The 12,897-nt window shown below is 55.4% G+C and overlaps 1 protein-coding gene across 1 annotated transcript in view; it reads left to right on the top strand.

Annotated features, from left to right (window-relative positions):
* The window catches only part of FBXO41 (F-box protein 41), a 21,930-nt gene extending 12,141 nt beyond the window's left edge, over positions 1–9,789 (top strand). Inside the window, exons 3-14 of the mRNA XM_004691527.2 lie at positions 1–697; positions 2,254–2,479; positions 2,951–3,024; positions 3,299–3,657; positions 4,301–4,542; positions 4,759–4,874; positions 4,994–5,146; positions 5,315–5,410; positions 6,678–6,796; positions 6,977–7,135; positions 8,289–8,404; positions 8,528–9,789. The exon at positions 1–697 is cut by the window's left edge and continues 23 nt beyond it. Coding sequence (XP_004691584.1) covers positions 1–697; positions 2,254–2,479; positions 2,951–3,024; positions 3,299–3,657; positions 4,301–4,542; positions 4,759–4,874; positions 4,994–5,146; positions 5,315–5,410; positions 6,678–6,796; positions 6,977–7,135; positions 8,289–8,404; positions 8,528–8,590 — 2,420 coding nt within the window. The 3' untranslated portion in view covers positions 8,591–9,789. The remainder of the gene's footprint in view (positions 698–2,253; positions 2,480–2,950; positions 3,025–3,298; positions 3,658–4,300; positions 4,543–4,758; positions 4,875–4,993; positions 5,147–5,314; positions 5,411–6,677; positions 6,797–6,976; positions 7,136–8,288; positions 8,405–8,527) is intronic.
* Positions 9,790–12,897: the final 3,108 nt, after the last annotated feature.

The following is a 12,897-nucleotide window of genomic DNA, read 5'->3' as shown; positions in this document are numbered from 1 at the left end:
CCGCCGCCCTGCTGGCCGTGCCCGGCGCGCGGCGCGAGGTCTTCGAGAGCACCTCCTTCCAGGGCAAGGAGCAGGCGGCGGGGCCGTCGTCCGCGGCGCCACACCTGCTGCACCACCACCACCACCACGCGCCCCTCGCCCACTTCCCCAGCGACCTGGTGCCCGCCGGCCTACCCTGCGAGGAGCTGGCGGAGCCGGGGCTCGTGCCCGCCGCCGCCGCGCGCTATGCGCTGCGTGAGATCGAGATCCCGCTGGGAGAGCTGTTCGCCCGCAAGTCCGTGGCCTCGTCGGCTTGCTCCACGCCCCCGCCGGGCCCGGGCCCGGGCTCTTGCCCCGGGCCCGCCTCCGCCTCACCCGCGTCGCCCTCCCCAGCCGATGTGGCTTACGAAGAGGGCCTGGCGCGCCTCAAGATCCGTGCGCTCGAGAAGCTGGAGGTGGATCGGCGGCTGGAGCGCCTGAGCGAGGAGGTGGAGCAGAAGATCGCCGGCCAGGTGGGCCGGCTGCAGGCGGAGCTGGAGCGCAAGGCGGCTGAGCTGGAGACCGCTCGGCAGGAGAGCGCGCGGCTGGGGCGCGAGAAGGAGGAGCTGGAGGAGCGAGCTTCTGAGCTGTCCCGCCAGGTGGACGTGAGTGTGGAGCTACTGGCCTCACTCAAGCAGGACCTGGTGCACAAGGAACAGGAGCTGAGCCGCAAGCAGCAGTGAGTGGCCCTGGGGGTGGGTGTGCCCGCAATGTTCCCGAGTGGATGATCATGTGTGTCATTGTGCCATTACCACCACCAGGGTAAGTGTACCTGAGGGTGACAGTGAGTGTCTGTGAATGTGGCCGTGGCTTTGTAATACGGGGTTAAATACACAAGCATGTGATGGTCTGATGGGGTAATGTGGAGGGCCAAGAGTGTCATGATGAAGTATGCGGGGCGTGGGACGTGTCAGTCCCATGGCGGAAGGAATGATCTGTGAAGACCCCAAAACTTTGCTATTTCTAACCAAGTCCTCCAGTTTCTACATTAAGGCACCGACTTTTCTTTCTTTTGGCTTCTCAAAGATATGACTCAGTTCTCCCCTTTCCTTTTCCTTTGGCAATCATCAGATTTTCTCTGTCTACTATAACTGTCTACTGGCCCTACAAAATCATATAAACACATCATTTCTGCCGTGTGTCATAACCCTCCCTCTTCCTTAAACTACTGCCCGCTTTCTCTTCTTCCTACAGAAAAACTCCTTAGAGGTATTGTTTATCCGTCTTGTCTCCTGTTTATCCGTCTTGTCTCCAGCTTCTTTCCCCACTTTCCCTCTTGAGCCCACTCTGAGCAGGCGTCACCAACACTGCCCTTCGCGTCATCCAGGTGCCAAGGCCAAGTAAATCTTCTTACATGGTCCACCAGCAGCATTTGACAAGCTGGTCCTTGAAGTACAAACTTTACTTGGCTTCCTGGACGCTCTCCCTTGATTTCCTTCTATCTTTTTGTCTGTCCTTCTCAGTTTTCTTGCCTTGTTTCTGATTTCTCTGATTCAGAATTGTGAAATATGTACATGTTATTTATCTGCCCTCATTGTAATATAGGCTTCATGGGGGCAGGCATTTTTCTCTGCTTGGTCCACTACTGTATCCCAAATACCTAGAACAAGTGCTCAGTAATATTGAATGGATGCATGAAAACTGTGTGCATTTAGGAGTAAATGTGTGACTCCTAGGTGTGCTGCGTGTATATGAAAACCTGAGGTTGGTGCAACTGTAGGTATGCTTCTGTTTCTGACAATGTTTCTGAAAGTGCGTGCATGTGAATGTTTGAATGTGTTAGAGGACTGTGCCTGTCTCAGATTATGGGCATGTACCTGAGAAGAACATATCAATCCATGTCTTGAGCACATGAGGCTGTGTATTAGGCTCTGTGTACATGGCTGAGTGGTTGTGTGTGTGCATGTTTCTGGAGGGAGGTGGCGACTGTGTGTGCATATGCCTTAGTGTGGCTGTGTGACCCTTCTGAGTATTTCCCCAGGGAATAGGCTGTCTAGTTGTGTGATTGGACTGCATAGGTGAGGGGTGAGTGTATGGCTTGGTGGTATGCTTGCTTTTCTGTGGGTGCCATTGTTTGGGACAGTGTACCTGGGTCTATGCTGCATGTACCCATGCAACTATGAGCAGATGCATGGGCAGCTATGCCCATGTATCGCTCCACTGGTGTGGGTCTTCTCCAGAGGGTGAGTGGGCAGTGGGCCGGAGCACTGGGGTAAGAGACTGCTCCGGGCCCAGGGAGGTGGTGCAGATCGACCAGTTCCTGAAGGAGACAGCGGCACGGGAGGCCAGCGCCAAGTTGCGGCTGCAGCAGTTCATCGAGGAGCTCCTGGAGCGGGCTGACCGGGCCGAACGGCAGCTGCAGGTCATCAGCAGCAGCTGCGGCAGCACACCAAGTGCCAGCCTGGGCCGTGGAGGGGGGGGCAGTGGTGCCGGACCTGGGGCCCGGGGCCCGGGCAGAATGGTGAGTGCCCACCTGCCTTCCCTCCTCTACCTGTCCACCTGTCCCCCCCCACGGCCCTTCTCACACATAACCTGACATCCCTGTAATGCTCCATGCTGCCCTTCTTTGACTCGTCTCCACAAGCAGATAGATCCAGGCATGAAATTGGGGTTCAGAAACAGGGAGCCCCTCGGATGGGTCAGAATGTCAGCCCCTGGGGCCATGTGAGATGTGTTCCAGGGGTCCCAGTCTTCAGGGCAATCCCTGCCATCCCTGCAAACGACAGCCACGAGGTGTTGGGTGGACATGGGGAGGAGGCTGGTGAGCCTACCTCTCGGGCTGTCTGTCTGTCTATTTGTCCATCTTTCCCAACTTTTTTCCTTCTTCTCTCTTTTCCCTCCTCTCTCCTCTCCATCTCATGCCCTATTTCTTCTTCTCATCCTATTGATTCCTCTGCCCCCTTCCTTTCCCTCCTGCTCTGGGGGCCCACAGCGAGAACACCACGCAGGCTCGGCCATGCCTAGCACATACGCGGTGTCACGGCATGGCTCCTCTCCCAGCACAGGGTAAGCCATGGGCCTGGCCCAACCCCTGAAGCCCACCCTTACCCTGGAAAGATCCACCCTGAAAGGTGCACTGGATGGCTGGCCCATCTGGGGGCATGGTTCCTCCTTCCCCCACCCCCATCCTTTCTGGGTCTCCTCTATCTGCCTTTCCACACTCAGAGGGGCACTTAGAAAGTAGGGTGGTTGGGTTGCCCTTGCCTGGTGGTAGGGTGGCTTGGGAAGTTCTGACCGGCCTGGTACCCCTCCTCTCACCAAGTGGTCCACCCCACCCCAGGGCTTCCAGCCGCATCCCAGCTGCATCCCAGAGCTCAGGCTGCTATGACAGTGACAGTCTGGAGCTGCCGCGGCCAGAAGAGGGCCCCTCCGAGGACACTGGCCCTGGGGGCTTGGGCACACGGGCCCAGGTGGCCAACGGCGGCTCGGAGCGAGCCCAGCCCCCTCGAAGCTCAGGCCTGCGGCGCCAAGCCATTCAAAACTGGCAGCGCAGACCCCGCCGGCACAGCACAGAGGGAGAGGAGGGTGATGTCTCAGATGTGGGCTCCAGAACCACAGAGTCAGAGGCCGAGGGCCCCTCAGATGCTCCCCGCTCTGGGCCTGCTATGTCTGGGCCATTGAGTAGCTGCCGGCTCTCAGGTGAGTCCTGGGAGGGTGAGCACACAGGTCAGTCCTTCCCATGGCCCTGGGAGCTCTCCAGGGGGCACAGGGCTGAGGTAACAGATCTCCTGGGCTCCCTGGGCCTTTCCCTTTGCCCAGACTTCCCACCAGGAGAATGACAAAGTCCCTCCCACACAGTGCCCTTCAGGTCTAGAGCCAGAAGTCATGTGACAGGCAGTGCTGCAGCACAGGTGCTGAGGTTGGGCACTGCATAAGGATGCCATAACCCAGGGGTCCACTCCTAGGTGGGCCCACTGAGATGTGATGAGGCCGCAGCCTCTCTCCTGCCTACTCACAGAGCTGCCTTCTATTCAGCCAAAGGCTCCTCCAAACGTAGATGACTCACCCAGGGGCTGAGTTTGGACTATGATGATACATGATCTTAAAAAGAAAGTTTACTTAAGGAAAGGCCACCTTTTTCTAATTTGCAGAATTAGGGATGGGGTGATGCAGAAAAGGGGGAAGCAGAGGACACTTACCCATCCTCCCAAGTCCTTGAGCCCCCAGCATGGCCTCTCACGCCCATTCCTCCTGCAGTTCCTGCCCCTCCCCAGCTCCCCACCCGCATCGCCACACTGGCCTTACTCTCCACACTCACCTCTGACCCTCTGGTATTGTGCAGCCCGCCCTGAGGGAGGCAGTGGGCGGGGTCGGCGAGCAGAGAGGGGCAGCCCCTCACGCTCCAACGAGGTCATCAGCCCAGAGATCCTCAAGATGCGGGCCGCCCTGTTCTGCATCTTCACCTACCTGGACACACGCACACTACTGCATGCTGCCGAGGTCTGCCGGGACTGGCGCTTCGTGGCCCGCCATCCCGCCGTCTGGACACGGGTGCTGCTCGAGAATGCCCGCGTCTGTTCCAAGGTGCCTGTCCTTGCCCGCCACTCTTGCCCTTTCGTTCAGCCCTGCTGTGAACCCACCTTTCCCCCTGGCAGAGTCTGGTCCCTCAAGGTCTGGTCATTGCAACCCTTACAACACCCTAACTCCAGCCTGGCTCCCTGAAATGCTCTCCTGGGGCTGGTCCACCTTCAGCGAACCAAGCTAAGATCCTTTCATCCCCGGAAACCTCTCTCTCTGCAGTTCCTGGCCATGCTGGCTCAGTGGTGCACGCAGGCCCACTCACTGACGCTGCAGAATCTGAAGCCCCGGCAGCGGGGCAAGAAGGAGAGCAAGGAGGAGTATGCCCGGAGCACCAGGTGAGGCCCATGGTGAGGGTTGGGAGGCTGGGTGCCCCATAGACCCCAAATTATGTGAAGATGCTTCTCAGAGGAAGATGTATTTCTGGGCAGCAACTCGACCCTCTGGCCATCCCCAGGGGCTGCCTGGAAGCAGGGCTGGAGTCCCTGCTGAAGGCGGCAGGCGGGAACCTGCTGATCCTGCGCATCTCCCATTGCCCCAACATCCTCACTGACCGTTCGCTCTGGCTGGCCAGCTGCTACTGCCGTGCCCTGCAGGCTGTCACCTACAGGTGGGTTCACCCCTTTGCCTCCAGAGGCAAAGCCCATACACTCTTGGCTCACGCCATGGGCCCCTGGCCTCTGCATAGCCTCCCCTCAGGGCTCTCAGGCAGGGAAGCCACGAGCTCCGAGGGGAGAGGCCACCAGGGTGGGAGGTCCCAGCTTTGTCTTTTTAACAGGAGCGCCACAGATCCCGTGGGCCACGAGGTCATTTGGGCCCTGGGCGCTGGCTGCAGAGAGATCGTCTCCCTCCAAGTGGCACCGCTTCACCCTTGGTGAGCCCTGGAAGGGATGGGGAGTGGATAGGCATCTGGGGCTGGGAGATCTGGGCGCGCTCCCTAATTTGGTTGGAAACATAGATTCACTGTCATCAATCTGTGTGTTTAAGCATGAGGAGCCAGACTTTATGATCAGACCGAGGGCATGTCCTGGCTTGGTAGCAGTGTGACTTTAGGCAACTCAGTTTTTCAATGTGCAAAAGGAAGGTAATATTAGCTATCTAATCTACCTTATTAATACTGTTGCTGGCACAAATGAGATATATACACAAAGCCTGCTCTAGCTAAAAATAGACAGGTTTACCTAGCATATGAAAGAACAGTTCAGGGAAGTCAGTGTATACAAGAGTTGGTGGAAAATTCAGGCTCTGAAATTGTTTATTGCTGTAGTTGGAGTTCATCAAAGATGTCAGGCCCCAAATGACAGCCCTCCATATGACCGCTCCCCCCAGGTCAGCCAGCGTCCCCTTACTAATCATCCCCAGGACTGGTAGTCACTGCTCCCCTGCCTCCATTCCAAGTACACCTTTCCCCATCCCTGCTGAAGTCCACTTTACAGTCCTATCTGTGTTTCATTCTGTACTGGACTCAGAATTCTTAGTGCTAAGGCTGGGGTGTTTGTTTCTGTATCTCTGCTACTAAGTGTGTGACAACAGGGAGATGCCTGTCACCTGGGCCAGTGTTGAGAGTTACATGTCCAGGGAAATAGCAAGTTTGACTGAGCAACTGTTGGATGTGAAAAGGAAGATGGGGGCAAGATCAAGAAGGTCTTTCCTAAAGGGTTTAGATTTTTGTATTTTATTTAGAAAGTACTGGGAAAACATTGGGGACCTTAGATCTTAAAAAGCGGTTAAACCCAACTGGCAATGTTCTGTGCTCCATTGCCAGACTCCACTTCTTGAGTATCATGTGTGACCTGTCTATACTGTCCCCACATATCTCCGCTAGCTCAGGTGGTTTTGGTTCTAATAGACACTTGAGTACCATCTGTGGAATGACTGAGTGAGAGAAAGTGGGAAGACTTACTGTCAGTGTGGAGAGTGAACTGGCAGGGAGACTAATGATAAAGGCAGATGAACACAGATGGTGGTCAACTGGGTTGAAGTGTATCAGGAATCAGAATCTGCAAGCTTTGGTAGGAAGTGAGGGATTGTCAGGGGTAATGCCAGGTTTCTGACTTAGGCAGCTGGGTGGCTGGTGGAGCACACTTGGGGTCTGTAGCCAGAAGCTTCCCTGACAGCCCTCCTTCCACCCTGTTCTCCAGCCAGCAGCCCACGCGCTTCAGTAACCGCTGCCTGCAGATGATTGGTCGCTGTTGGCCCCATCTCCGGGCCCTGGGGGTTGGGGGCGCTGGCTGTGGGGTGCAGGGCCTGGCATCCCTTGGTGAGTCTTTGCTTGGGATTGGGGTGGGTGTTGGTAGGGAGCAGGCATGGCTGTTACACTGCACTATGATACGAGTGGGACTTGGGGGTGCAGCCTGGGTGGGGGCAGGAGCACCAGGAGCTACATAGGAGGTGACTAGAGAGTTTGGCAGCAGGATCTCCCTTTTCTCCCTCTTTCTAGCAAGAAACTGCATGCGGCTGCAGGTCCTGGAGCTGGACCATGTGTCGGAAATCACCCAGGAGGTAGCAGCTGAGGTCTGCCGGGAAGGCCTGAAGGGACTGGAAATGCTGGTGCTCACAGCCACCCCTGTTACCCCTAAGGCCCTGCTGCATTTCAACAGTGAGCAATGGGGGGAATACGGAGCAGGGTACAACTGTCCGGTTTTACTCTAGCTTGTGAGCAGGTAGCTTAACTAAACCCCCTGCTGTACCAGAGCAGGCTCTAGCTCTGGGATCTGCTAACCAGGTTCTGGTCCTGACACTGCCATCAGTGCCTTCTGAGGCCTGTGTGGCATTCCTGCCCACATGTGATCCAGATAATTTGGTTTCACAGACATGAGTTGCCCTATGCTTCTGCCACATTGAGCCATGACTTGGGGATCCTCTATAGCACCCTCTGATAAGCACAGATACTAGAGCTGGAATGACCTAGGGCTCAGTTCTGGCTTTACTGATCACTGTGTGACAGTGACAAGTCACTATACTTCTGAGTCCTGTCTTGTAAGTTGACTTTCTTACAAGGTCAACCTGTGGGACGATTAAGTGAGACAGTGTGAGTCCCTGGAGGAAAATTCTCCATGGAAGACTCCTCTCCCTGGTATAGAATCCAGGTCATACCTCCGCTGGCTCCCATTACCCGCCAGCTATCCCCTGCACTTCTATTCATTTTTCCACTTTCCCCACTTTGCCCACTTGGGCTTTTTACACCCAAATGAAGCAGTCAACAAGGATCATTTGGCCCCTGGCAGGATCCCATGCCCTGAGCACCGAAGATTTCTTGAACCTATTATCTTTGGGATCCTTTTCCCTCCTCTTCAGTCTCATGACCTTGCTATGAACCTGACTCCTAGAACCAACTGTTCAGTCTCTGAAATCAGGATCTGTAGGACCTCTCATCCTCCTTACCTGGCTTCTCCTCCACTGACTGCATGGCAGCAGCCAGTTCCTTAAGCCCTCTGCACCCAAGGTGTGCTGTCCCCTCTGTGCTTCAGCCAAGACTCCTCAGCGACTCCTCAGCAACCTTGTCCTTGCAACTCATTTCCGAATACCCAGGCCATAGCGCAGCTGTCCACTCTGCCAGGGAAATCCCGAGAGTCCCCGCGTAGTCATCACCCACTCCCACTCCTCCTGAGTGGGAGGGTCTGCTCCTCTCTTTATGTTTGCAGTAACTGCCACATGACTGTCTCTCTGTAGGAATTCACATCATTAAATTAGTGACAGGAAAGAAGGCACCCTCATTGCCCAGGCCAAATACATTCCCCACCTTTTCCCAGGCATTTGCCGGAACCTCAAGTCCATTGTGGTCCAGATTGGGATTGCTGATTATTTTAAAGAGCCTAGCAGTCCTGAGGCCCAGAAGCTGTTTGAGGATATGGTGACAAAACTCCAGGTGAGGAGAGCACCCAAGACCGTAGGTGGCATTCCTAGACTGGGGCTGGAGGCCTGGGTGTGTGAGGGGAGGGCCCCACCTGTCTGGTTCTGAAGGGGAACTAACCCAAGGTTTGGTCCGCAGGCCCTACGAAGGAGGCCCGGTTTCTCTAAGATCCTGCACATCAAGGTGGAAGGTGGCTGCTAACCCGGGTTGGGGGCGGCAGGGCTCCTGCCAGCCCCACACTAGGGCCCTCTCTGTACCTCCAGAGGGACTCTCATTTGAACTAGACCTTCAGAGGCCTAGTGTGATCCCTGGTCTCCAGGCGGGTGTGGGGGTGGGTGGGGTGGACGGTTTCCTGGCCTCCTCTTGGGACAGTGGAGCAACAGGCCTGAACCTGGGCACTGCCTCTGAAGAGCAGGGGCTCAGACAGAGGCTGCCCTCCAAGCCCCACCGCACCCCAGCTGAAGCAGCTTTCTGGGAAGCCAGTGTGGAGCTAAGTCACCACCAGCACCTGGTGTCACCACCCCGAGGATCTGCAAGAACCATCCAGTGGGTCCTTGACTGCTCGGGCAAGCCCCCTTTCCTGAGGCCCAGCGTCCTGGTCAGGGGTTTCTGCTGGACGCCCGCTAAAGGGTCTCCATAAGGCAGCTCAGACTTGGAAAGGAGGGGCCTTTTCTTGCCAGTGCCCTCTCCTAGCCCTCTGTGGGGCACACCCTTCAGACAGTCCTCCTGGGCTCTGGGTCTACATTCTCCAGGGATAACAGACAGGCATAGATGTCTGGACATGTGATCAGAAAAGAAGGGAATGGGGGTGGTGAGATAGTGGGAGTGAGCTTGGAAGGGCAAAAGATTCATCTAGAACTCGTTCCCAGAGTTTTGAGACCACCCCTCTTAAGGGGGGGGTAGAGAAAACTTAGTTTTTAACTACTATAGAAAAGACAATATTCCTCCACATAACCCCACAACACTCCAGAGCTAAATGGTGCATGTTTCCACTCCTACCACCAATCCTGAACCTCTGGGGGGCAAGGTCCCAGCCCTGGGAAATGGTGTGAGCAGTGAGAAGCAGTTCCTGTCCTCAAGGAATATACTTCTAATTCAGGTGCTTGGGTAGTAATCTGATGGTCTTTGGGCCTCCCAAGCTGTGTGGGAGTCTCTGGGCTGCCGTGGAGGAGGCCAAGAGGAGGGTGGTTGGGTTGTTTTCTTGTCTTATGGTTTGCTTGAAGATGTGGCTGGCAGGAAGCCAGACCTGCAGAACCCTAGCCAGCCTTGCCCCCTTCTCAGTCTCCACTGGCCCCATGTGATGAGGACTGGATTGGGCATTGCCAGCCTAGGGACACTGCTAGGCCTAAGCCAGAGCCACCTGGCTTAGAGGGGAACATACCCTCCGAGGTATGCATTAGGGAATGCGGGTGGTGGGTGGGTGGGGGGGCTTCACTGACCCTTGCAGGTTCCCAAAGGGCCAGGTTAAAGACTCAGGCCTCCCCAGTTGCTCCTCTTAGCTTCACTGTATGTTCTGCCAACCTACTTTTGCATAGTTCTTTCAAATAGGAACCTAGTTCCACCTTTGGGTGTTTCTGTAGAGGAGCAGCTTTAATCCTAACCAGTGGGCTGCTGCCCTGGCTGGGGCTCTCTAGTCTCCCAATCCTTCCCAGGGACCCTACTTTCTGCCACATCCTGGCTCGAACAGCAAGACCCACCCTAGATTAGCCTGCGCCCCCACAGCTGGTACAGCAGTGCACCAGCTCCCTTGGCTCACACCCAGCTCTGCCCCAGCTCTTTTCCTTGCTGACTTGCCTCCAGGCCTTTTCTAGCCTCTTCTTCTGAAGCTCCCAAATACTAAGGGTGTTATTTTGTTAACTCCCTGCCTAGTCCTGCATGAAGACTTGGCTACCTGGCACCTCCTATTCCCTGCTTTGGAGCAGCTGGCTCCATTGGCTTTCTGTCCCCAGGAATCACGGGAAGGAGAAGCACAACTTTTCTCTGTCCTCCAGGGACCTGAAGGGACATGGAGGTATTCAGGGTCTGGCTGACCTGGGCATATCAGTCTTACCCTGCCAACTACACCCTCCATAGCCCCTGCTCCGTGTCCCTAGGACCAGAGGTGCTGCCCTCCCTGTCTCCTGGACAAAGCACAAAGGGATGCCCTGCTTGGCCTGACCCTGCCCTACTGAGGGATATTTTTTTGCTCCAGGAAGTCTCTGTCCCTGAATACAGGCTTTGAACAATTTCTCCCTGGGTGGGTGTTCACTGCAATCTCTGGCATCAGCCTGTGAAAGAGGGTTTGGGGGACCAGGCAGTGAGCTAGAATGGGAGAGGTAGTGATGGGAGGACTGATGCCAGTACGTTCATCCATTCACTCATTCATGCCTCAGCTCTGGGCACTGCCAGGGTGAGGGGCAGAAGAGTGAACAAGGTCCCCCTCCTGCTGGTAGGAAGTTTGCCTTTCAGGGATTTGGCTGTTTCCAGGAAGCTCACCAAGACCCCCTTCCCCAGTTTTCCAGCAGTGTGGGAGGGGCATCCTGCCTGCCTGCCCGGGGCTGATAGATTTGCTCGCCCTGACTTCCAGCATGCCCTGAGAACCGCAGGTTTGCAGGCCTCCCATTCAAGTCAATGTACGATTCTTTTGCCTCCCTTTAGGATGAGTCCTGCTGCCGAAGAGGGTGCTTTTGTTTGTTGGGCTGCTCCTTTGGTTTGCTCCTTGGCAATCACACACCTAGGGCTGAGGAGAGGGGAACAGGGATGGAGGGCCTGGCCACCTCTGGAGCTACCTCATCCTTCACTCATGCAAAGGAGAGCCTTCCTCATATCTAGTAAGTTGCAAAGAATATCGAAAGTAAGCCACAGAAGGTCCCGGCAGGAGTCCCAGGCATGTGTAGAGGGCCCATGGGTGGTGATCACTTGGTATCCCTACCACTTCCCCTGCCATCCAGTCAGACCTCAACACCTGAAGGCTCAGCATATTTGGCTCGAGGGCTTCATGCATTGCTCAGGCTGCCTCCCACAGCACTGGCAGGAAATAAAGGAGATGCTCTATATATCTGGGTCCCTGCAGGGAGGAGTAGGCTATTCAGAGGATGGCTTTTCACTGACTAGGGATGACCACCTAGGGACCAAAGCAGCTCATCATTTCCTAGTCTCATGAGACTGGGTTTTGAGCAAGTCCCTTATGAATTGCTTCCAAAAGAAAAACACACAAAAAACAACCTCTTCTTTCCCAAGGCCTGATCCAATGTTTGGCTCGGTCCTTCGCCTTTGGGTCCTGCCTGTTCCCCTGGCCCTGGCCTCTAGTCCTCTGAACCATGGTGGGTGGGGAGCCACCCACACCCCTTCCCTCTTGGGGCTAAGTTGACTACCTTCCCTGAGTGACTACTGGTGCCAAAGACCCGGTTCCTGGTGGACTTGGGGCTAAGAACAGGAGATGATGAGTGGTGCAGAGGAGTTAACTCAAACTCACAGGCTCTGTCCCAGGTGGTCCCCTTTCCCAAGGGGCCTGGCACTTCTGTTTATCCTTGGTGACCATACTTCCTCACCCAGCCTTGTCCTAGGCCTGCGTTTCTGTATATATTGCTATGTATCGTGTGTATGTATTTATTCCTGGACAAGTGTGTGGATCTGCAGCCCTTGCCTAAGGATAAGGTTTAGGGTTGGGTGAAGATCAGAACACCAGGGCCAACTAAGGCAACAGCTCCTATTCCTTCCCTACCCCCTTGGGACCCTGGCCAGTCCCAAGACTGCCCTGACAATCAGGCAGGCTTCCCCCTCTAAGTCCCAGCCTCCCTTGCCTCCACTGGCACAGCCCCAGGGCTCCCTAGCCTCTGCTCTGCCGTAGTAGGGGTGTTGCATTCAGGTGCAGGGGTCTGAGGTGTCTTAGGCTTGCCTCATGGTTGCTGCCAGTTGGCTTGGCTCCAGTAGGCACTGCTGGTGGGGAACCTCCACAACTGGCCTCCAGGCCCTGCCTTCCCTGCATAGCCAGGAGCAATGGGCCTTAGTTGTGAGAAGGTAACTTCCCTCACCCCAAGCACATCAGGCAGAGGGGTGGAGAGCATTTTTTGGTTTTGTTTCTGAAGTGGTGCCTGTACCTCCAGCCCCCAGGGGGCCTTCCCTGGCCCCACTTCTCTGCCCTGCCCAGGCATCACCATCCCAGCACTTTGCTTTGTGTTACCCAAGGATGCCCTTTGCCGAATGTACCCGAGTGTATGTATTTAAAAAGAACCATGGGCATCAGAGAATTTACGACTTTGTATCCAATAAAAGATGGTGAAACTGGAAGATCTGCCTTGGGGGAGTAAATAGTAGGTTTATTTGTCAGACTGTGTCACAAAAAAAAGTCTTTCTGCAGCTAAACTGCACTGAGGCAAGAAGTAGGTGATTCTGCAGGTGTCAGTAGGGGGTGAACGAAATACCAGGAAGTCGGTCTTAGGGCTTTAGACATCACTGGAGAAGAGCCAATCAGTTTACTGCCCCAGCCACAGTTCATCCTGTCAGTATCAGCCAAGAGCAAAAAGCCT

Source organism: Condylura cristata, unplaced genomic scaffold (assembly GCF_000260355.1).
Source record: "Condylura cristata isolate star-nosed mole 26May11 unplaced genomic scaffold, ConCri1.0 scaffold00031, whole genome shotgun sequence".
Classification (NCBI taxonomy): Eukaryota; Metazoa; Chordata; class Mammalia; order Eulipotyphla; family Talpidae; genus Condylura; species Condylura cristata.
This window is presented reverse-complemented; position numbering and strand designations above follow the sequence as displayed.